The 24,683-nt window shown below is 41.0% G+C and overlaps 1 protein-coding gene across 1 annotated transcript; it reads left to right on the top strand.

Annotated features, from left to right (window-relative positions):
* Window positions 1-5,890: 5,890 nt before the first annotated feature.
* On the top strand, window positions 5,891-23,964 carry CILK1 (ciliogenesis associated kinase 1). Its single transcript, XM_057414022.1, has 13 exons — window positions 5,891-6,244; window positions 7,707-7,761; window positions 9,282-9,403; window positions 12,076-12,155; window positions 13,978-14,110; window positions 14,564-14,735; window positions 15,296-15,463; window positions 17,804-18,094; window positions 19,178-19,365; window positions 20,008-20,159; window positions 20,905-21,033; window positions 22,737-22,838; window positions 23,440-23,964. The coding sequence occupies exons 1-13, from the start codon at window positions 6,144-6,146 to the stop codon at window positions 23,592-23,594; spliced, it is 1,848 nt and encodes a 615-aa protein (XP_057270005.1). The 5' UTR covers window positions 5,891-6,143; the 3' UTR covers window positions 23,595-23,964.
* The last annotated feature ends 719 nt before the right edge of the window (window positions 23,965-24,683 follow it).

The following is a 24,683-nucleotide window of genomic DNA, read 5'->3' as shown; positions in this document are numbered from 1 at the left end:
CAATACTAGCTCACCCAGACTTGCAAACTCTGTGAAGTAACTCTATGCTTTACTTTTAAAACCTAAATGAAGAACTGTAAAAAGAAGGTAAGACTTACTGAATCATCACTACAGCCAGATCTGACGACCAATTGCTTGAGGCGAATTTTTTTCTTCCTTGTTTCCCTGACTCTGCCAGCGCCAGGGAGAGCTCCTGTTGCCCAGGCCAGGGCTCCACAGCAGTGGCCAACATGTCGATATTCTTGCCATGTGCTCACAATTCAGTATTTCAGCATTCCTGTTTTGTTACTTGAGCTCCGCTCGGTGATGTACGAGAGGCCAGTCATAGAATCATAGAATAGGGTTGGAAAGGACCTCAAGATCATCTAGTTCCAACCCTCCTGCCATGGGCAGGGACACCTCACACTAAACCATATCACCCAAGGCTTCGTCCAACCTGGTCTTGAACACTGCCAGGGATGGAGCATTCACAACCTCCCTGGGCAACCTATTCCAGTGCCTCACCACCCTAACAGGAAAGAATTTCCTCCTTATATCCAACCTAAACTTCCCCTGTTTAAGTTTTAATCTGTTACCCCTTGTCCTATCACTACATGTCCCTAATGAAGAGTCCCTCCTCAGCATCCCTGTAGGCCCCCTTCAGATACTGGAAGGCTGCTATGAGGTCTCCATGCAGCCTTCTCTTCTCCAGGCTGAACAGCCCCAACTTTCTCAGCCTATCTTCATACAGGAGGTGCTCCAGTCCCCTGATCATCCTCGTGGCCCTTCTCTAGACTTGTTCCAACAGTTCCATGTCCTTTTTATGTTGAGGACACCAGAACTGCACACAGTACTCCAAGTGAGGTCTCACAAGAGCAGAGTAGAGGGGCAGGATCACCTCCTTCGACCTGCTGGTCACACTCCTTTTGATGCACCCCAGGATACGGTTGGCTTTCTGGGCTGCGAGCGCACACTGAAGCCGGCTCATGTTCATTTTCTCATCAACCAACACCCCCAAGTCCTTCTCCACAGGGCTGCTCTGAATCTCTTCTTTGCCCAACCTGTAGCTGTGCCTGGGATTGCTCCGACCCAGGTGTAGGACCTTGCACTTGGCATGGTTAAACTTCATGAGGTTGGTATCAGCCCACCTCACAAGCGTGTCAAGGTCCCTCTGGATGGCATTCCTTCCCTCCAGCATATCAACCGAACCACACAGCTTGGTGTCATCGGCAAACTTGCTGAGGGCGCACTCAATCCCACTGTCCATGTCAGCAACAAAGATGTTAAACAAGACTGGTCCCAACACCGATCCCTGAGGGACACCACTCGTTACTGATCTCCAGCTGGACATTGAGCCATTGACCACAACTCTTTCTGTGTGGCCATCCAGCCAGTTCTTTATCCACTGATTGTTCCATCCATCAAATTGATGTCTCTCCAGTTTAGAGACAAGGATGTTGTGTGGGACAGTGTCGAACGCTTTACACAAGTCCAGGTAGATAACATCAACTGCTCTACCCCTGTCCATCTGTTCCGTAGCCCCATCATAGAAGGCCACCAAATTGGTCAGGCAGGATTTCCCCTTAGTGAAGCCATGCTGGCTGTCACCAAGCACCTTGTTGATTTTCATGTGCCTTAGCATGCCTTCCAGGAGAATCTGCTCCAAGATTTTGCCAGGCACAGAGGTGAGACTGACTGGTCTGTAATTCCCCAGGTCATCCGTTTTCCCCTTCTTGAAAATAGCTTGTATTTCCCTTTTTCCAGTCATCCGGAACTTCACCTGACTGCCATGATTTCTCAAATATGATGGCCAGTGCCTTAGCAGCTTCATTCACCAGCTCCTTCAGGACCCGTGGATGGACTTGTGCATGTTCAGATTGTTATGATGATCTCAGACCAGATCCTCTCCTACAGTGGTCCCAAGGTCTTCATTCTCACAGTCCCTGCATCTGCCTTCCAAGACTTGGGTGGTTTGGTCAGAGCCTTTGCCAGTGAAGACTGAGGCAAAGAAGTCATTCAGAACCTCAGCCTTCTCCAAATCCTGTGTAGCCAGTTCTCCTGAGAGCTTCCTGAGGGGGCCTACGTTTTCCCTGATCTGTTTTTTATTTGCTACGTACCTGTAGAATCCCTTCTTGTTATCCCTAACATCCCTAGCCAAGTTTAATTCTAACTGGGCCTTAGCTTTCCTAACCTGGTCTCTAGCTTCCCGGACAACATCCCTGTACTCTTCCCAGGCCGCCTGTCCTTGCTTCCACTTTTTATAAGCCTCTTTTTTCATCGGGGTATGTTTTTATTTTCTAATTACGTTAAAGCCCGGCTCAGCCGCAGTCTCCTCCCTGGCCGCGGTGATGTGGTGCCGCTCCGCTGCCTTCCCCCTGTTCCACCGACAGCTGCCTGCTTTTGGAGCACCCCTAAACCCGCCTCCGTGGCTGAGCCCGCGCTAGCGGGGCCTGCTGCCCGCCGCTGCCCACCCTCCTGCGAGGGGCCGGCAGACGCTGCTGTCGTGGAGCGTTATACCCCCGCGCGGAACCCCGCCGTCGCTGCCGGGCGGGGAGGGCCGGGGCGGGGGGCGCGGCGGGCCGCACCATGGGCTCCGCGGCTGGCGGTACCCTAAGCGAGGCCCGCGGCCGCCGTGGGCCGCTGCTGGGCCGTGAGGGCGCAGGCTGTGCGGGAGGGCCGCTCTGGCGGCCGCTGGGTCCGCAGCACCACCATTAGGGGCCTCTCGCGTGGCTTCCTCGGGCAGGGGCTTGGCTGGACGAGGGGAGGTAGGAAGGAAGAAAGCCAGGCCACCGTGAGTAGCGCTGGGCGCGGCTGGGGGACCCGCGCCCCGCCGGGGACGCGACCGGGAGAGGGGTGAGCGATGTGTTAGTAAGGGAGCGGTGTTATCGGGGCCGAGGGTGGAAATGATCCCCGCCTCAGCGCGGAGGCCGGGGCGGAGCCGCGTTGTGTCGGACAAGCGTAGGGGCCTGTGGTTCACCTCCCGCCATCTCACAAATGGCTGGGGTCCTCCTTGAATTTCAGATCCTGGGGTACCCCCAAAGCCTTCACTGACAAACGTCAACAGCGGCTGCTGGGACAACATCGATTGGAACCCGGGCGTTAAACCACGCCTGCCTCCGTGCACTATGCTAGTAACACCTTCAGGTTGTTGCTAAAGCACAGAACAGGCTTTAAAAGGCACTTGCTGATTGTTTACTGTTCGCGTTTCTCAGTTTTGGCACAGTGAGACAGTTTCGCTTTCAGTTCTCAGCGCTGCAGCCCTCCAAACAGGAACAAATAAGGCGTACATCAGCGAAATAATTTGAGTTAGAGTCAGAAAGTAGTCTTGATAAATTAGGCGTGCTTTTAGAGTATCTTTGCTTGTCGATACGTGCGGAACAGAATGTTGATAGGTGAGGTGGAGTGTGAGCACGATGTTTAGAATATGTTTTCCATTAAGTATCAGCATACTCTTCTACTCCACGATGGTCCTGTGTTTACATCCTCTAATGATACGAATTTGCCTAAACTGTAGTTCCAGGCTAGAACCTAGACTAGATTATTTACATTGTAGCTCTGCAAACTGCTCGCCAGAGACACATGATTTTTTTTCAGTGGGACTGTACTTAGGTGGAACAGTCTGTGGGCTAAGGTTTAGTTTATTGCCGTAGTTGAAGGTGATAGCAGAAGGTGATAAGAACAGAACATCTTAAAGAGTAAAGTAAATATTTTAAAACAGCTTAACTATTAAGCTCAACAAGAAATAGCACCGATTTAATTATCCAAAGAAGACTTTAGGCTTTGCTCAATGGATTTTCATACAAGTAGATTTGTGCTTCCACAGGAGCCATGTTAACTTATGTGCATTCTGGAATGCACATGTTTTTTAGCATGCATTCCTTGCTGAAATCTGTATTTTCTGATTGTTGTTTCCTCTTTAGGTTCTTTGCTTCCCTTTTATGCCCCAAAATATTTCAGTTCATTTTATCTGCTTTGGTCATGTTTGACAGCAGAGCTGGAATCACAAAGACAGTTTTTTACAAGTTTTGTAAAAATTGGTGGGTGTAGAAAGGAGGAAGGCTAAAGTTAGTATCCCTAGTAAGGAATAGGCAGTTATGTTCACCAGTTCATTGCCACATCAGACAGATGGTCTATCCAGGGTAACCATTGGAGATTATTACTAGTGATGTCATGTGCTGGCAGTGTTATGCATCTTTTGGTTTGCTGTGGTTATCAAACATGAGGCACAGATGCTCATCCGCTTCACAGTCCCCTAGAAAGGGATATGTTAATGGTAAGCCAGGGACAGCTTAATGGTCCATGAATTGTGAGATGTTGCATTGGTTATGGTTACAATTTCAGAACTCTGTCATTAGGGGAGTATGTGCTGAATAATCCACAAATTTCATCTGTTTCAGTCTGAAGTCACTGTATAAAATCATTTGTTTAGCTACAAGTAAATACTACATTTTCAGACTAGACCATGTAAGGCTTTGTCTGAAATTTTCACCAGGGATCTGAATAAAGGCTGGGAGCCAAGGCGTTGAGTTGCCATCAGATCATTGACCAGCTGGAGTAACCAAAGCTTTTTAACCCGAAGGCAGCACCATGCCTAAGTGTAGCTTTATGCTAAGTAGGTGCACAGGCTGAAAACCAGCCAGAAAGAAACCGGTGCTCCAGAGAGCTACTCTGACGGTCAGGCTTGGTGTTCCTTGGCAGGTAGCACAAAATGTGAGGTTAGGTCTCAAATTTAAGGTTCTCGGTTGTAGTTCTCTAGTCATGTGTGGAGAGAAATGGGTACTGCTGGAGGGCAATTCCTTCTGCCCGAGACACTGCTCGGTGTCTAGGGTAGTGTTAGAGACATGCTGTTTCTTTTTCATACACAATGTGTAAAATTGTCAAAAGGGGTTTTAACATATATTTCCTAATTTTTGTTTGTTTTGTATCAGTATTAGTGGGGTTAATAGGCTTAGAAGACTGAAAACAAAGGATCTTAACAGCACCCACCGGATTGTGGCTCTGCATTGATGTCAGTTCAGAGTTCAAGCAACATAATCCCATTACTCTTAAACTCATAAATTGGCTTTGTGAAATAAGGCAAGATGGAGAAAAGATTTAAGGCTGCTACCAAAGCAAAAATAAATTGTGGAAATGCAGTTTAAATGCAGGTTACAGTAGGCAGAAATCACCAGCCATGAGTATTGCTGTCCTCTTAGAGTTGGAGAAAAAGAGACTGCAGGGACCAAAGCCTCACTGCAGGGGAATTCTGTTTTATTCCGAATGTTTAGTTTGGCATATTAAACATGTTTGGAACACTAATAATGTTTAGTTTGGAATACTGTGTTAGTTTACATAGAATAGATCACATTTTTTCGAATCTAAAATGTAGGAAATACTAGCAAGTAGATTAAATGAGGGAATAAGAACTTCTTTGCTTTATTATCTAGCATTCTCTTGTTCAAACAGTGTTAGGACAGAAGGTTGGCTTGATGTGATGTAGCCACTACTAGAGACTGATTTCACGCTTAGGGCTGCTGTAGTGAGTCACATGTGGTTTTATCTGACATTAATATTCTTCCTCTGAAGACTTTAAGGGAATACATGTGGCTGTATCTATAGCATGGGACCTTACGAAAAATCAGGAAATTGGCTTAGTTACAGTACGACTTGTGAGATGTTATCTTACCTGATAATTTGGATAGAACAGGTTCTTTCCTATCTTATGTAATACTTAATTTTTCTGATAGCAAACTGTTTTCTCCAAGCTTTGAGAGTTTATCCTCTGCTTTTAGTAATAGTTTCTCTCATTAGGGCTGCCTGCAAGCTTGCTGTAAAGTACCTGTAACTATACTGTAAGAGTGGATATGGGGAACATACCCAATTACAGCCAGATACCAGCTGGCCCTTTCTGATGAGAGACCAAGTGTTTCTCTAGCTTATGAGGAATATTTCTTGGGGAGTGGAGTCTGCAAACAAGCAATCTCAGAAGGGTACAGAAATCAAACGGATTATGTTCTGTGCTTTCAGACCAAAGGCTAAGTCTTGAAAACATGATTCCTGCAACTGTTCACACTGTCCTGAGTGCTCTGTATTTATGCTGCCACAGAAAGAACTGGTTGCACTCGAAGGAGAAATACAAGAAACACTAAGGACTGAAATGTGCTTGCAGCTAAAGTATCCTCATCATGAATAGGTACACTACTATCAGACAGCTTGGTGATGGGACCTACGGCTCTGTTCTCCTAGGGAGAAGCATTGAATCTGGAGAGCTAATAGCTATTAAAAAGTAAGTAATTTTGTTTGTTACTTAATAGTGGACGATCCAGGCTTTTCCATTCTGTGGTCCACATCACTTGCTTGTGCTGGTTTGAGCACTTCATATTCCATGCAACATTTGTTTTTGGAGTTGTATTTGGGTAGTGTGCAATACCTAAGTTCCTTGCCTCCTGCCAAAGTCCCAGCAGAAGAGGGTAAGATAATAGGCTTATTGTAACAGTTCTCTGTTACTATGTCAGACATGTACTAGTAGTCTGCAATGCTGCTTTGGAATCTGGAGCCCCTTTCCTGCTGCTTATGTGGGACATACATTCAGTTTCCAGTGTAGTGTTAATACTGCAGTGATAATTAACACAATGGATCTCATTGTCCATTGTGTTTATCTTTATATGCATAATAAGATGTATTGGTCTTTTCAGCTCAAGATTTTCTTAAAATTCCTTGAGAAGTTCACTCCATTTTCTGTGCTGCTTCAGCAGTGATCTCAGTTTGTAAATGGCTTATTTGTCGTGGTTGTGGTAAGAGGCAGCTGTAAAACATTGCAGGCACCTTCCTGAAGTACCGACCATGACCCAGGGACATGCTCATCGAAAGAGCTTTCAGTACAATGCTGTTTTGTATGAACAGTCAATAGCTGGCTTCAGCAACTTTCTGAACCTTCTGTGCTGAGGGTATTTTTCCTATATCAAATCTTGCCAAAGGCGTCTTTGATTTTTGTTTTGCAACATGGTAGAAATTCAGATGTTTCAGAACAAAACAGAAAATGGTACCCTCATAGCATACACATTAATGCCAATCCATTAGGAACAGAAATGGTGTGATAGCTGAATGCACAAGACAGGAACTGCAAAACCACTTTTTATTGTTATTATATTTTAGTTTATTCCAATTATTAAACTGTTCTTAACCCACAGATTTTACTGCCTGTTAAACCACAACACTGAGCCATAATCAAAATGCATATCAACAAATAGGACTGTATGTTACACACAGATGCTATGTTCACAGTTACATTCTGGCTTAGGAGGAAACACATAACAGAAACAAGGAATTGAAATTACCAAAAAATAAAAATACAGAGAAGAAAAGCAAGAAGAATATGTAAAAATTAGAGACCCAGTGAAATGATTTAATTTGCTCTTCATTAGATTTGTTTCAAAACAGTTTGAGTTGTTCATATCTGCCTTAACTCTTAGTCTTTTTACAGTTAGAATCTACTCCACCTCACTGTATGCTGGAAAGAAAAATAGCATGCCTTGACTTGTTAAAGACTCTTAAATTTTTGTATCAAAATACATACATGAAAAAAGGCAATCCTGTGTAATAGTAATGCTTTTGAATTCTATTAGAGTGTATGTTGTCCAGAGGTGAAGTTTCTTTTACAAAGGAGAGAGTAATGACACTTATGGGTCCGAGGCCAGATGATGTTAACCATGTATTAATTGTGTTTTTTTTTCCCTCTACTGTTGTAGAATGAAGAGAAAGTTTTATTCCTGGGAGGAATGCATGAACCTTCGAGAGGTTAAGGTACTTGTTTCATTCAGTGGTTAACTTTAAATTAAATGATTAGATGTCAAGTTTTGGGGTGACATCAAATTCTTTCCACTCCTTTTATCAAGAACTCCCCCCAGCATGAGCTGTAGCATATGGCAATATGGTTCTGTTTCCTATTCATTTGAACAGAGTGTCTGTAGCTTTACAAAAATTCTTATTACAATTCTTACCAAAAAATCATTTGGTTGTAGAGAGCTGCTTCCTCCTTACAGTGAGTGGTGTGTGAGTGAGCAGGCTTTCATGTCACAAAACCTGGAGTTAATTGGTGTTTCATTTTCAGAGCTTGAGAACACGTGCCCTTTGCACAGCGATAACCTTTGTACATGCAGTTGTTTCTGGATAGTTGGTTCAGGGGAAGGCATTTAGCATGAAATTCTGACACCAGCAAAGCTTTAGGGGTTGTTCTAAAGGCCTCCTTTAATTTCTAGTCCTTGCTATCACTGCTGTAAACATGCAGAAAACATAGGTGACTTTTCTTTTCCTGCAGTACCACACACTGTTACTGTGCTGCTACAGCAAGAGTGAATGTAGAATACTGAAAATCTAAACAGTAGGGAGAAGGAAGACACACCCAGGTGTGCTTTTTTTTCCTGGGATAGAGTTAATGTTGTTCACAGCAGCTTGTATGGGTCTGTGTTTTGGATTTGTGATCAAAACAGTGTTGATAAAGTAGGGATGTTTTAGTTATTGCTGAGCAAATAACGTCAAGCTGCCTCTGTTTTTCCTGCTTCCCCACCAGCGAGCACACTGGGGGTGGGCAAGAGGCTGGGAAGGGACACAGCCAGGATGGCTGACACCAGCTGACCAAAGGGAAGCCCCATACACTGTTACACTCAGCAATAAAAGCTGGAGAAAAGGGTGAAGAAGGGAGGAACCTTTGTAATAATGGCATTTGTATTCCCAAGTAACTGTTACGCCTGATGGAGCGCTGCTTTCTTGGAGATAACTGAACACTTGCCTGCCAGTAGGAAGCAGTGAATGAATTCATTGTTTTGCTTTGCTTGTGTGCAGGGCTTTTGCTTGACCTGTTAAACTGTGTTCATCTCCACCCACTAATTTTCTCACTTTCTGCCCTTCTGATACTCCTGTCACATGGCAGGGGATGAGTGAGCTCAGCTGCTCACCAGGGTTAATCCACAATATCAAGGAAGAATTTCCAGGGCTGTATTTAGTGTGGACTGTAACCTGTTGCCAGTGCAAGTACAAGAAGAGTGTGAATTCTGCCAGTAGGAAGCTACTTACAGAGAAAATGCAATTGTTTTGGTGCCTACTATGATGCCATATTGCTGGTTTTTGAATGACCAGCATGTTAAATTGATACTTTATATGTACCTACTAATACTTGGAGATTTGGTCTTTCTTCTCAGAGCTGTCTCATTATTTAAAATATTGTAGAGTTTTTGACATCAAGTTTTCTGCATCAGTGAAAAACGTTTTTTCTTTTTATTAGAGTAAGACCCTTCTAAATTCCTGTTTATATTTTCTTTTTCTAGTCTCTGAAGAAATTAAACCATGCCAATGTAGTAAAGCTGAAAGAAGTTATCAGGGAAAATGATCATCTATATTTTGTGTTTGAATACATGAAGGAAAATCTTTATCAGTTAATGAAAGAAAGGTATGTAACATCATCACCTATTCCTGATAAAAATGAGTTATTTGCAGAATGTGCTTTTAACACCTCTGTTACTTTTCAGAGGGCTTTGGATCATTTGTTTAGGCTTTGATCACTGTGGCTTAAAGCTGTGTGCTGCTGTAGGAGCTGTGGCTGTCACCTTTGGGTGTATCCCAAACAGTTTAGTGACAGTTTCCAGTGTCTTTTCCCAGATTAGTCTGGCAGATAAGTAGACACTGTTTTGAGAGTTGGAACTGTGGACTTCTAACAGCCCTCCTCCTGAGGAGGCATTGAACCTAGAACTTCTGATAGATAAGTGCTCCAACCATTAATACTTCTTCTATTAGATAATGGTATCACCATCTCTTCTATTATGGCTTCCTTGAATAAATGAATAAATAAAAAGTAGTTGAAACAGCAGTCATGAGAGACCAAATTCTGGATAGCTTTTAGGATCCAGAAGTTTTTTCCTTGCAGTTTGAACTGATATGTCCAAAGACTGCCTGGTTTATTTGTCAGCATTGTCAGTAAAATCTATGCTTTTGATATTTGCTGGAGCATTAATAAAATCTTAATTTTAGCCTCCAGGTCATGATAGCATCCTCCAGAGGATATTTAGGGACAAAATAGCTCCATGCTTTGAATTGTCCTCTGAAGCTGTTTTCTCTCTGAGGACCATAGAAGCAGCTTGGGAGATGACAGTAGTTTTACTTGATTTAACAAAGTAAAGTTATTGTTAAAATGTATCTCTGTAAATACTACATAAAATATGTTTCTAAGCATAAAAATACTTACTAAGCATGCACAGGTATAGAATAACTAAATTTGGCACACATATATGGATGTTGATTTTGAATTATATGAAATGATTCAAGTGCATAACATACAAACTAATTATTGTTAAATTTCTTAGAAATGCTTGATATATCCTACATCCTTAAGAAAACAAAAAGGGCAGATGCCTGTAAAAGCATGCTACATGTCATGCTCTCTATGGTTTAGCTAGGCCTTGGACTGGTTAGACAGTGTATAACTGAAACCTTTAAGATTGTAATTTGTTTGCTTAAGTCTTAGTTAAAATTGCCAGTCTTGCTGGAAGGGACTTTAGAGGAAATATGACTCTCTTTCTGCTTTAAATAAGAAAATAAGCAAGCAAATATAAAAGGCTGACTCTGATAGATGATCTCACTTCTGAAATATGTGATGGTCAGAGTTTTTTTGAGAGGACTCAAGCTCAGAAAATTGAATACGGCCCTGGTCATCTTCTTCATTCACTCATGGGCTTTTTTGAATAAAATTCACACTGGTTTCCACCCTAAGCCATCTCTACTGTGTTTTGGCCTGTGCAGAGACAGCTGATGTAGAGATGTTTGATCAGAGTCCTCTCTTGGTAAGAGTGACTATCATTAAACTGCATACCATGGCTGATCTCGCCTGAATATTGTGAGAAGAGCCTCCTGTTTTCAATGGTAGAAGATGAGACTTTTTTTTCAGATAACAGAAGATAAGAAGTAGTGCATCAGCTGTTAGATAATAACAAGGGAAAGTCAAAAGTATGGCTTGTATATGCTCCAGAAGAGAGGCTAGAAGAAACTGCATGGAAGGGACTAAATTAACATGAACACTTGCTGTCTGGAGGAGCATACCTCATGACCTGTACTTGTCATGAAGCAAAATACAAGCACCGATACAGGCTTTGTAGAGAATGGATTGAGAGCAGCCCTGAATAAAAAGATTTGAGGGTGTTGGTTAACAAGAAGCTCAACACAAGCGAGCAGTGTGCGCTTACAGCCCAGAAAACCAACGATACACTGGGTTGCTTCAAAAGGAGCATGACCTGCAGGTTGAGTGAGGTGATTCTACCCCTCTACTCCACTCTTGTGAGACCGCACCTGGAGTACTGAGTTCAGCTCAGGGGCCCCCAACACGAGAAGTGCATGGACCTGTTGGAGTGAGTCCAGAGGAGGCCACAAAGATGCTCAGAAGGCTGGAGCACTTCTGCTGTGGAGACAGGCTGAGAGAGATGGGCTTGTTCAGCCTGGAGAAGAAAAGGTTCAGGGGATACCATATAGCAGCCTTCAAGTACCTAAGGGGAGCCCACAGGAAATCAGGAGAAGGACTTCTTACAAGGACATGTAGAGACAGGACAAGGGGGAATAGCTTTAAACTGACAGAGGGGACATTTAGATTAGCTATTAGGAAGAAATTCTTTACTGTGAGTGTGGTGAGGCACTGGAACAGGTTGCCCAGAGATGCTGTGGCTGTTCCATCCCTGGCAGTGTTAAAGTCCAGGTTGAATGGAACTTTGAGCAACCTGGTCTAGTAGAAGGTGTCCCTGCCCATGGCAGGGGGTTTGGAACTAGATGATCTTTAAGGCCCCTTATGACCCAAACCATCTTTTTCTATGATTCTGTGTTAAGTTTTGTTCAGTTTGGCCAATTTTCCTTTTTTCATTTTTCTCCCCTTTCTTAATTCACTGCGTAGACTTGACATGGTGTCACATAGTTTTAATATAATGTAGTTCAGCAAATACTGTGTAAAACAAGTGCAGAGAGTGCTTAAAATACATTTATCAGTTTTACTCTAATTGTTCCCGTTTATCTTTAGTTCATTAGGTAGCGTAAGATCAATAATAATTAATAATTAATACCTTTTTCTTTTCTCTTATTCTACAGAAACAAACTGTTTCCTGAGTCTACGGTTAGGAATATTATGTATCAGATCCTGCAAGGACTTGCATTTATCCATAAGCATGGTAGGTTATGTTTTAGCTGTAAAAATTTTGAATTAGAGCAAGATAGTGTCTGTATGAGTTTTTTAATGTGTACGCTAACAATTGTATTACTAACCGTGGCAGGGGGGTTGGAACTAGGTGATCTTAAGGTCCTTTCCAACCCTAAATATTCTGTTCTTATGAAGAGAGTGGTCATATGAATGATACATGATATGACAGATTCAGATTACTGACAATATCCATATTTTATAGTTGCCTGATATTTTAGTTAGGAGTTTTGCTCAGCTCCTTTTCTGTAGGTTTCTACTTTCTCAAACTTGACAGCTCTACATTTTCTAAAACTCTGATGTTAATGGGCACATTTCCTGAAAGATTTAGAGGTCCCCTGAGATTGAGTACAAACTAAAAATTACTCTTTTCTCAAGATACACAGAGATACCTGAATAAAACGCACATTCTCCATAAGGTACACTTGAAGTAATAAAGTCTGAGTGACTAAGAGCTTTCATTGCATGGCCTTCCAGCTCATTTGTACAATAATGCTAAAAGCCGAAGCTGCTGTATACCAGCCAATAGTTACAAGACCCACTTAACTAATTAAAAAAAGAAACATTGATTTTAATGATAACTTCCTTATCATGTTTTCCTGCCATCTGCAATTATGCCTGCTAAATACAGTGTACACTGTTTGTCAGCTCACGGGGTTATTAGAAGACAGCTAAAATCAGTAGCCAAAGGCCTGGAGGTGAAAGGCTTGCAGGACCAGCATTTCAGTTCACTTGAGGAAGATACTTAACTGGGCTTTGGAAAACATTTTCAAGCTAATGGTTTTATTCTCTGTTCTAATGGAGCTTGGACTGGGGATTCTTCTGAAACCCAACTGGAAATTCCAGTCTGTTCCAGGGAGATGCAAAATATTTTAAGACAGAGAAGTAACACAATGTATTTGTAAAAATCTAAGTCACATTTTCTAATAAATTTTCAAATGGATCACCGTCTTTTAGAATACCTTTTACTGCCATTTGACTTCATACAGATTTAAAGAATGAACAGCTTTGTGTCAAAACAAACTGTCTTGTTCACTGACCTTCTACACAGTAGACTGTCATTTCTGCAAATACATTGTGCATCTGTAGTTACAAGAATCTGGAAATTCATGACAAGCCTGACAGGATGGTCTTGGTGGTCTTGTAGCCCATAGTGTAAGACTGGGTGTCCCAGGATTCTCTCTGCAACAGTTTTGGAAAAATCATGTGAACTTTTTTCCCTCTCTCTATTTCTCTGTTCTGCTCATGTATGGCATAAAAGTGTTTGTCAAGTAAACTTTTTATGTTCTTTATCCAGACTAACAAACTTCAAACATCTTTTCATATTTGAATGCACAATTGATTGCTCTTTTTGCAAGTTTGCCGTGAAATAGATTGCCTCAGAAGCATTCTGCCAGTGCATTTCATGTCTGCACAGAAAAATACAGAAGTGACTGTACTAAATGCTAAAAATAACTTTGACTGCTCTGTCTGGTACTTTCCATAAAGAGGCAGTAGCTCAAGCAGGCACCAGAGTATGTACTTAATATCGCTAGGAAGGACATAATCTGCTGGTTGTTTGGCACTATGTCTTCAATGCTGTCATGCATTAATCTAGCAAACAAAAGTTAATACAGTTACACTGGAAAATGTGGATACATCCGATGTGAAGGTTTATTCTCTTCTGTGTGGGAGCATATTCAAGGCTGTTGAAAAAGCTTAGCATGTACTAAGCATGTTGGAAGGTCTCTGAAAAGGGGGTCATATACAGCTGGGGTGGCATTGCTGTGGACATCAATATTTCATTTGAATTTTAGGGTTCTTTCACAGAGACTTGAAGCCTGAAAACCTCCTTTGCATGGGACCAGAACTTGTGAAAATAGCAGACTTTGGCTTAGCCCGAGAAATCCGATCCAGACCTCCTTACACCGATTATGTATCCACAAGATGGTAAGTGCTGGTATTCGCCTACATAGTGTGAAACTTAGAATCAAGCCTTTAAAGAAGTAAAGTCTGAAGTTTCTGATGGATATGACACCACTTTTGATTCCTCCTCTTTATGAAACTTTTATTTAAGCTTGGCATTATTTAAAATGCAGCAGTTAGCAGGAGATAGTTTACAGATGGGAACAGCACAGGAACGAATAGAGAGCCTGATAGGCAGGTGGGGCATGCTGGTATTGCTGCATGTCAAGAAGTCATGAGAGAGCTTACAAGACCCTATGTAGGTTTTAATTCTTCATTCTAAGGGAAAAATTGAAGTCTTATATATGGGATAGGAGAGGATAGGAACGTTTTAAGGGATGTTTGCTCTTAACAGTGAAGAATGAAGAGCTGAATGGTTTCATGTATCATGTATCTGAATTGTGTTGATTGTTCAGATTTGTTTTTCTTCTGTTACAGGTACAGGGCTCCTGAAGTCCTTCTCAGGTCCACCAGCTATAGTTCTCCAATAGATATTTGGGCTGTTGGTTGTATAATGGCAGAAGTTTACACGCTGAGGCCTCTCTTCCCAGGTGCCAGTGAAATTGATACTATATTCAAAATTTGTCAAGTGTTGGGAACACCAAAGAAGGTAACTAAAGTGACATTCCACACTGCAGTAGTAGTAGAGGTGTTCTGCAGTATAGAATGGCATAATAGCAGTAAGCGTAAAAATAATCTATTTTTGCTCTTACTGCCATTGTATAGTATTGATCTCAGACATAGTAAACTAAATTCAAGCTTACTTTCTGTGAAGTAAGAATTATGCAAGTGTGCTATAAAACCTGACATTTAGAGAAGTAGACCCCTGAACAGTGAGCAGAGTCCTTAGCCTGTGTTTTCATTAGGTGGAAATTTATTATTTTCTTGCATACTGTTGCATATAAACCTATGGTTTAAGAGGCTAGATATTGGAATCATGGCAAGACTCCTATCTCCTGATTCCATTTGTGCCTTTGACTTTGTCAGATGTGAAAGAAGGCTTACTTCTCACCAGAGGTTTGAGGTGAAAAGTTCTAGTGAAATCTTTAATACAGTTTAGAACAAGCTTGACACAATATATTACTGATAAGAGAATATATGCTAGTGTACTTAGCACTATGGTATTTTAAAGTGGAACTTTTCTTGTGATTGGAAATCTCATTCTTCCAGAACGACTGGCTTGAAGGCTACCAACTCTCAGCTTCCATGAATTTTCGCTGGCCTCAGTGTGTACCTAACAACCTGAAAACCCTCATACCTAATGCTAGCAGTGAAGCAGTGCAGCTCATGAGAGACATGCTGCAGTGGGACCCCAAAAAGCGGCCAACAGCTAGTCAGGTTTGGTTTTGGTTTATTTTTCTCACATCTGCATATGATGCTTCCTTTCACCTCAAGGCACCTTTTATAGTCCTTCATTTAACAGTTGCTCAGGGGTTTTTAGAAGAGAGAAGAGCAGAAGCCAAAAACAATTTGCAGGACAAAGGGGAGTAATTAACGGAGAATAATCAGTCTTTTGCATGCAACGTAAACTGCCTGGGGTGTGTGCTTAGTGGTCAGAGGTGTTACTGCAGTGTGTATAAGTACACCTGAATTAAGTATAATCTAGTCACTGTGAGTAGCAGCAGAGTAAAGGTGGGATGTATGGCAGAAGGATGTTTTTCATTGCTACTGATGTGGGCCATAGATTCACTGAACGGTTGAGGTTGGAAGGCTCTTCTGGAGTTTGTCTGGTCCAACACCCCTGCCCTAGGCAACATGCACCAGTGCTCAGTCACCCTCACAGTGAAAAAGTTTCTCCTGACTTTCATAGGGAACTTCCTGTGTTTCAGTTGGTGCCCATTGCCTCTGGAGCTGTCAATAGGCAGCACTGAAAAGAGCCTCTCTCCCATCTCCTTTGCAGCTGTCTTGCTGTTTCCTCACATGTGAGATACTCCAGCCCCTTATTCAACTTCATGTCCCTTTGATGGACTTTCTCCATTATGTCTATCTTTCTCTCTGCTGGGAAGGCCAAAACTGGACACAGCTGTCTAGGTGTGATCTCACCAGTGCTGAGCAGGGGAGAAAGATCACTGCCGTTGACCTGCTGGCAACACTCATGCTCATGCAGCCCAGGATACTGTTAGCCTTCTTGGCGTCAAAGGTATATTGGCAGCTCATGATCAACTTGGTGTCTGCCAGGTCCTTTTCTGGGAAGCTGCTTTCCAGGTGGTTGACCCTAGCATGTACTGGTGCATGGAGTTGTTCCTTCCCAGATGCAGGGTTTAGTATTTGCCCCTGTTGAACTTGATGAGTTCCTGTCAGCTCATTTCTCCAGCCTGTCTTGGTTTCTCTGGATGGCAGCACAACCCTGCAGTATATCAACACCCCTTCCAGTTTTGTCTCCTCAGCAAACTTGCTGAGGGTGCACTCTGCAGCACCATCAACATCATTAAGGACATGTTGAACAGTATGTGCCCCAGTATTGACCTCTGGGGTACACTGATACCTACTGGCTTCCAGGCAGGCTTTGTTCCATGGATCACCACCCTCTGGTCCTGGCCATTCAGCCAGTTTTCAGTTCACCTCTCTGCCTGTTCATCCAGCCCAGTGTTGCCTGGATAAAGCTAGCTTATGCAAGGCAGCTTGCAGGGCGGTCTCAGCTCAACTTCACTGTAAGTATGTCCTGACATCCTGCACATAAGCATAGCCCAGGTGGTCAGTATTGCACATAGTCCAGTTGATGTTATTGACAGTAGTCACTGATTTCATGTGTCAGTAGTGTAGTGGTAGTGCCCAACTAATGAAATAAGCAGTTGAAAAACAGTTGTGATTCTGCATTCAAATCTGACTTGACTTCAGTAGGACCATAGCCGAACATTTGTGATTATATCAGACCTTCAGTACAAATTGTAATAAAAAAACCTTTCAAGCTAATTAAAACAGTTATAAAGTAAAATAGATTAAGAACTCTCAAAAGTACTAAAAAACAAAAATTACTGACTGTAACTTGGTATTAAAAGGCATTAACAAATATTTTACAGTAAGTTACAAATGTGGTGAGGAATCTGAGAATCTATTTGAATGAGGGATCATTGGGAAGGGAAGATGATACCTTAAAGCAGCAAGATGGACAGAGATGAATTGTCTTCACTGACAATTCTTTAATTACTTGTAAAGCAGGATGAAGATATTTTTACAAACTCATCTTCCAAGAAAAGAAAAAGGCTAATTTTCAGAAGTGTTGTATTTCTTTCATTTGATTCAGTCTTGGAGCTGGAGAATAGAAGAGATGGGATGTTTCTGGAGTCATTCAGGTCTTGATGGCTGAATCTGTGATGACAGGTGCACATGTATTTCCACATGCACATGCACGCACACAAGAGAGCACATAATGAAGCATGCCTCTAGATGCTGTATATCTGGTTAAGTATTCTACAGAACCTTTTCCTTTTGTGCAAGTCTGTGGAGGATCACTTGCTATCTGATAATAACAAGATAACTTGTTACCTGTTGAAACTTTTCTACTATTACAGCATTATTCTGAAGTGGATTGTGCTTACTAGAATCTAGTGTTGAGAGATGAGTCTTCTGCTGTTTCCTACCCCAGAAAAAAACAAATTACATTTGTACCATCACATAGAGCTAGGATAACTTAAAAACTTTGGTTTCCTAAGTTGCATCCTAACATGTTTGTTTTAGGCACTTCGATATCCATACTTCCAGGTTGGGCATGCCCTGGGCATTCAGGCACTGGGGAAACAAAAGGAACTGCATAATAAATCGTCTCTGCATATTAAGCCTGTCCCTCCAGCACAACCCCCTCCAAAACCTCATGCCCGCATTTCATCAAGGCCTTTTCAACAAAACCAGTCTTCCCAGCACTTGGTGTACCCACATAAGAAAGACAACACTGGAGCCGAGCACAGTAACTACTTGAAGGAGGACAAGTCTAAACAGGTTCTTCTGCCAGCCATTGTGCCTCCTCAGCAGGTAAAAGTCTATCTAGCATAAGATACACTTCTTGATATACTGCCAATTTTTCCTTAATTGTGTTTCTTTTTCTTGTTCTCTTTCAAGGTTGTTAATACTTTGCTAAAAGGACAGGAAATGGGAATAAGGAAGAGTTAGAACTTTCTGCTAGAAACTAAAAGTTGCTATGTTGCAATCTAAATCTAGTTCCTATAAAACAAGCAAATTTCTCATTTCAAAGCCATTTTATGCTTCCCTTTGTTGTAAAAGCACTGCTTAAAGGATGACACTGTGATTTCATATGAATAAAAAGAAAGTACAGTGGCTAGAATATTAATAGGATTGATCCTGAAGAGAAACATTAAGCTAAGTAAAATGTATTGAAATGAGTGAGATTACTGCCTTTATCCATTTAAGACATCTAATTTGTGTCACTGGGAATAATGATCCCTTTGGGCTTCTATACTTGCCATGGAAAACAACAGATTCTTCTTCCAGCATAAGGAACTACCCTTTATGTTGATTATGCAAGGAGATTGGATTCGTAAGATAGATGAAAAGAGCAGACAATGTGAATGCTGCTGCTAAGGGATCAGTATTAGCTAAGGTCTGTACTGACCATGTACAGAGTTGCACAAGGTTGAAACGTACTGATGAGTTTAAATGGCTGAAGAAACACAAATTTGTACGTATGCTGTCCTGCAAGAAAAAGACATCTTATAAATGTCTAGGAACAGGCTTCTGTAAACATGAATGTGCATGCAGTTTAGTGCTCGTAAGATGAGTCAAAAAATAAAAACTAAGTGTGAGCTAATTGTTTGGGAAGTGTATAGTGAAATATAAGTAGAATTGGAATTAAGACCTAAGAAATTTATCCTTCTGTCAGTGCAAAATACTTTTATTACACGATGAAATGCAGGAGATATGTAATAATGTCTACAGGCTACTGATTGTTTTCTTTGCATGTTTAATTCTGGGATTCTGTTGTTACAGCTCTACTGTCACTGTTACTCTTTGAGACAGACAAAAAAAATCCTCTTTGTTCCTGTCACCTGGTTTATGCTGTAAGTGTGTGGATTTGTTTCTTCTCAATCTTTATAACAGAAAACATGTGCTGGAACTGAGAATATAAATGGTGAACTTAAACCAAAACCTAGGCGGCGATGGGGACATCTTGTCACAACAGTGAAGAATTCTGAAGACTGGGATGACTTGGAAGACCTTGATTTCAGTTCTTCTGTCACAAGAATTGATGTGAAAAACAAGAGGCAGAATAGTGATACTCTTTGTAGGCAAGTTGAATTTTTTTATGTCTGTGTGCTATTTGGTCTTACTTCTTTAGGCTTTACCTCTTTTTTCATAATGTTGTTTTCTATGGATCCAGAAACATATCCAAGCAGGTAAAAGACGTACAGCTTGTGTCTCTCCGGCTTTGCCTTGGCCACTTGTTGGGTACTGACCTTTGAATTGCAGCATATTTTTGATGGACAATGCAGTCTTCTATACAATTCTTTGTTCATTTTTCCCCACTGAAAATGATGCTTAGCTTAAATCTTCCCAAGTTATTCTCTGAATGCATGCTTTCTATTTCACATATGAGCCATTCTGACATATTCGACACATATAAACTTGGGTGACTCTAAGCTGCAGTTTGCATGGATCGTACACAGTAGAGAGAAACTTACTGAATAATTTATAAAAAAATTAAAAGCAATATATAAGAGAACTAGAAGCACAAATAAGGTTTCAGGGGCACGCGTATGGCTTCAGGCTGAAAATATTCCCTGTTGTCTGTATGTTTATGCTGTAGCAAGCACAGTATGCAAAAGTGATTAATGGAGATGGGGTGGAGATAAGAAGGGCAACATATGGCCTTCTGTGGATGAACATAAACTGTAAGGATTGGACTAAGTGTAACAAATTTTGGTTTATAGACTTGAAAGCATTTTGGACTTAAAGCCTTCAGATGCTGTAGGTTCTGGCAGCAGTGCACCTTCCCACGTGACCTTTTCACGGCAGGACACTCCCACATTGCGAGTTTCTGCAGCAAAGCAACACTACTTGAGACATTCTAGGTATCTACCTGGTTAGTAAAAGACACTTATTTCCTTTTCTTCCTCTAATTCCAGCAGCAGTATGAAGCAGCCATTGGTACATCAGGCTTTATCTTTTGACATGTGGAGGTGGGCTACTGCTTAGAAAACATGAGAGCAGGACCTTTGCTGATGTATGTGGCCACGATACAAACTACAAGCCTGGTTTTACTTTACCATAAATTGTGAGCTCATCCTTGCATGTTAGGTATCCTGCTTAAGTATGGGATGTATAGTAAGTACAAATAGTGTGTGACATATGAACTCTACTGCAAACTGTTTGCACAATCTTTGGTTTCAGTCAATACACCACAGGAGTACAGTACTATGAGAAATGCAGTCTACCATTATTTGCACTCAGGTTATCTTGTCACTGTTAGGCTAAACGCTGTAAAATGTTGTGTTTGATATGAAGCATGTATTTCATTTATGTAGCAAAATTTGCCTTATGTGACTGGAAAATATTTGTGGCCTTGTTGTAAGGATCCTGTCCCTTGACATAAAACAGCCATTGATGCTAGTGGAACTATTTAACTGTTACCTTTGCAGGCCATGGCTGGTCATAGCATTCCAAATGAGAGGATGGGAAGTAACCCAAAGGCATGTTAAGAGTAAAATGATTTTGCCTAAGTTCACTGAACTGGACCAATGCTGTAAGATTGTGCATCAGATGGAATGAATGTGAGCCTGTGTAACAACAGAGATTTCAGCTTGGTATTTTTTGCATTTTTGCAATAGGAATAAGCACAAGGACTAGCATAGTCTCTGCTTCACACAAAGAGTCTGTTCCACCTAATCCCTGGCCCGGTTCTGGTTTGCCTGGGAAAGCTTCTGGTCTGGGAGGAAGTATTAACAGGATGAATTCAGGTAAGAAGCTGTGCTTAATTAACACTGAGAGAAGATGATAGGTAACATCTCTGCAATTGCAATCAGCTGATCTAATACATTGTCAGCTCCAGTGGTATTTGCTACTGTATCTGTTCTTCCTGTCAAAACCAGTCATGACCACTGTTCTCCACTGGACTTGGAGACTACCTTAAACTGAAACATGATAATTTTTTCTAATGAATCACCAAAAGTCTGGTTTGAAGTACCACATGCATAGAAGGTTGGACAACTTAGGTCTGTTCAATCTGAAATACTTCATCTTACCTTCAGTTTCCATCAACAGGTTTTGTAAGTCATATTTTTCAAGTTTCCAAATTATTTTAGCCCATCTGGTGCGTAAATGACTGTCATAGAGGATGAAGCTGATCTAAATTGAACTAGCTCTACACACCGCTCTTGCTATATGAATAAAGCAAAATCTATCATCATGTCTTTTAATTGATGCTGTTTTAAATAGTGAAATAATTGTAGCTTTAAAAAAAAAATCAGATAAAAAGTGAAACTCTGATTTTCCTTCAGGTTTTTGGGGCATTTGGTATTTCAGGTATTTCATCCCTATTGTTTGATTTGAAGTCGTTAATTTGTAGATTTTGCCAGATATATTTAAACGTGTTGATGTTCCTAGATTGTATCTATATATTTCCTCTCTAAATCTTTCTTGGCTTCAGGTTTTCATGTGATGTTACAATTCTGCAGTACAGTACTTGTTTTGCATATGTTGTTATGAAAATGTTTGATTGAGAAAGTTTGTGTTGAGTCTTGGTCCAAAGAAACGTTTTGGGCCTTCAGAAACTCTGGTTAAAAAAAAAAAAAACAACTTTACATTTTGGTTGTAATTTAATCAGAAAATTGTTCTTTAAAGATACAAGATGGGAGGATGTTGTAAATGGCTAAACTACATGAGAACCTTCATATACGTAGCACATGTCTCCTTCCTGGCTCTTCTATAAGTTTTTGCTTCTTTGGTAGCTGCATAGGATATCGTTAGATTTTCCCCTTTTTTACTTGATACCATGATTCCCCACAATATGCTTTGCCACTGCTCTACTGCTCTAGTACATTATAGGCATATGTGCAATGGATCTGTTCTGTACAGGCTAACTTTGTTTAGTGTCCATCTTCATTAAGTCTCTGGGCTGCTTTATTTGTAACTATTTTTGTCCATTTTCTATGGCTTATCCTACAGGTCAGTCACATCTGTTCATTCTCATCTTAGGGGCAAGTTTTATAGCTGGCTTTACAAACCTGGAACACAAATACGACCCAATTTATTAAGTTGTGCTCTTACTGAAGCCTTGAGTAGCAAGCACCACAGCCCCAAAATAACTGTATAAAAATCAAGAGTGAGTATATTCATTGGACCCAGTTGCTGAAAATTAAACGAAATAATTCCAACTGAAATACTAAGTTTTGACAGCTGTAAGAAACCTTGAAGAAAGCTGAGTTGTCAGGGAGAATCAGAAATTGCCTTTGTATGAGTACAGTTTGTGCCTATTTTCCATTCATCTTCAATGCAGTCTGATGCTGACAGTCTCCTGAATATATAGGTTCTGTGGATTCCTAGTGTCTTCAAGGAAGTTCTTGTTTTCATCAGTCCATGATCAGTGCATACCTTTGTCATCTGTTGATAGTATGGGAGATCCATTGTGTAGGGCTCAAGTGTTCCTTGTCATTTCTTTCAGGGTCCATAGGATCAAGTGGTTATATCCCTACATTTCTGAAGAAGGAATTAGGCTCTGCTGGACAGAGGGTTCAGTTAGCACCAGCTGTGGAACCACATTCTAGTAAGTATAGTAACAAGGTTGTCTTGGTCTCTTGCTCATTACTCTGGTAATGCTGTATGTACTGTATGATGTGTGTATGTAGTGCTGAACTACATATCTTTGCTTTACTGCATTTGTAAATATTTGATTGAGTGCAACTACAGTTTGTAACTTTGCAGAATTTCATATGGAGAAGGATTTGGTTTGTATTTACTTTGTGAAGTGTGTGGTTTTATCCACAGCATATCCACAGCATATAGTGGAACCTAGAGGTTGGTGTGAGGGCTGGTACAGAATTCACACTTGTGAAATCAGTAAGTGCTCCTTGTCTGATGAGACTTTAGGGATTGGATCCACTATTGTTTCACATCAGCAAACTGTATTTTGAAAGGAGGCTTCTTTCATAGAGTCATAGAATCATAGAATGGTTGGGGTTGGAAAGGACCTTACGATCATCTAGTTCCAACCCCCCGGCCATGGTCAGGGATACCTCACACTAGACCATGTCGCCCAAGGCTCTGTCCAACCTGAAATAAGGACCTGGACCTGCATCCAGTTGCTATTCAATGTGGACAGCTACTAACTGAACCTTTATCTCATGGTATTTTCTCTTCTCCCTTAGATTACACTTCTGTGAAGTCAGTAAGACCCCATCTTGGACAGCCATCGTTCAGTTCACCTACTAAAAGCACACCAAGGTTAATGCCTTTCCCACCACCAGCTCAGCCAATCCATGGGCGCATTGACTGGTCTGCAAAGTACGGTCCACACCGGTGACTTGTGGAAATACTGTCTAAACCAGTGCATTTCCCATGAAATGGTGGCTATCACAAGACAACTTGATACTGTTTTATGTACCTCTAAATCTAAAACAAAGAGATTCTCTATGACCAAGACATTTTGAAGGGTTTGGTTTTTTTTTACTTTTATTTGTATTCAGTTGAATGCAAACCTGTAACTTTTTGTATAAAATTGTTTTGTTATATAATTGGGTCCAGTTATTTTCATAAATCTGATACATTTTGTATATATGGCTTAGGGGTTTTGGCATTTTTATATGATAAATTTTTATAAAAAACTTTTTTAAAATTTCACTTTTCCTTTATTAGATTCAGCTTTTTTATAAAAGTGGATTAAAAAAAGCAAAGTGGTGCAATATTGCAGTGGAAGAGAAGTACTGAGGAAGGAGCATTAATTAGACATTTCCTGTCGTTTATGTGCTAAATGAGGCTGTATAATTTATTGATGCCACATCTTGTTGTCCTCTACACATTTGGTTTGTGCTGACATCAAAGGAATGAGTAACTAACAGTCTAAACTCCTTTGCAGTCACTGAGAGACTGCCAAAAGTCAGTGAAGTCTTCTTTTTTAATATGTTTTTGCCTTTGAAAGGTTTTGTTGGACTGCTGTCCAGCTCCATTCTTTTGAAGAATTTGAGAAATCTTGTTTGGTGAAGGGTGAATACCCTTCTGTAGATGTGTTTTCTGACACAGCACGCTTTTGTCCTGCTTTCAGAGTTGCTTCTTGGCATTGTTCACTAGGAAATAGAAGGTGGACCTACCTCTGTTAAATTCATTTAAATGTTCTAATGATTTCTAAGCAGAAAAATCAGATTCTATTTTTTTGTTGTTGTTAATATAAGATTTGAAGACCTATTTAGAATGGTATTGACAACTATACTGCTGGTTTCCAAATAACAAAGTATTAAGTGATACACCAGCAGCAGAGTTTAAGCAAACAGTATCGATGCAGCTGACTTAATGTTCACAACTATTCTAAGTAGCTTCTGGGAAAAATAATCCAGAGGAAATGAGTCAGTTTAAGCTTACTTCAGTTCTTCCTCTCTTCAATACATCTTCACTTACA

This window comes from Pezoporus wallicus, unplaced genomic scaffold, assembly GCF_028554395.1.
Source record: "Pezoporus wallicus isolate ANWC-B61680 ecotype Strahan unplaced genomic scaffold, APGP_CSIRO_Pwel_v1 contig_6428, whole genome shotgun sequence".
In the NCBI taxonomy this organism is placed as follows: Eukaryota; Metazoa; Chordata; class Aves; order Psittaciformes; family Psittacidae; genus Pezoporus; species Pezoporus wallicus.
The sequence above is the reverse complement of the archived record's forward strand: the minus strand, read 5'-3'. Positions and strand labels throughout refer to the sequence as shown.

What these genes read in the sequence shown, in the direction of transcription:
- CILK1 (XM_057414022.1), top strand. Translation starts at nt 6,144, where the DNA reads ATGAATAGGTACACTACTATCAGACAGCTTGGTGATGGGACCTACGGC. An exon ending in GATTATGTATCCACAAGATG is followed by an intron (nt 14,111 to 14,563) that starts GTAAGTGCTGGT and finishes CTTCTGTTACAG; the next exon opens with GTACAGGGCTCCTGAAGTCC. An exon ending in AGCTGTGGAACCACATTCTA is followed by an intron (nt 22,839 to 23,439) that starts GTAAGTATAGTA and finishes CTTCTCCCTTAG; the next exon opens with ATTACACTTCTGTGAAGTCA.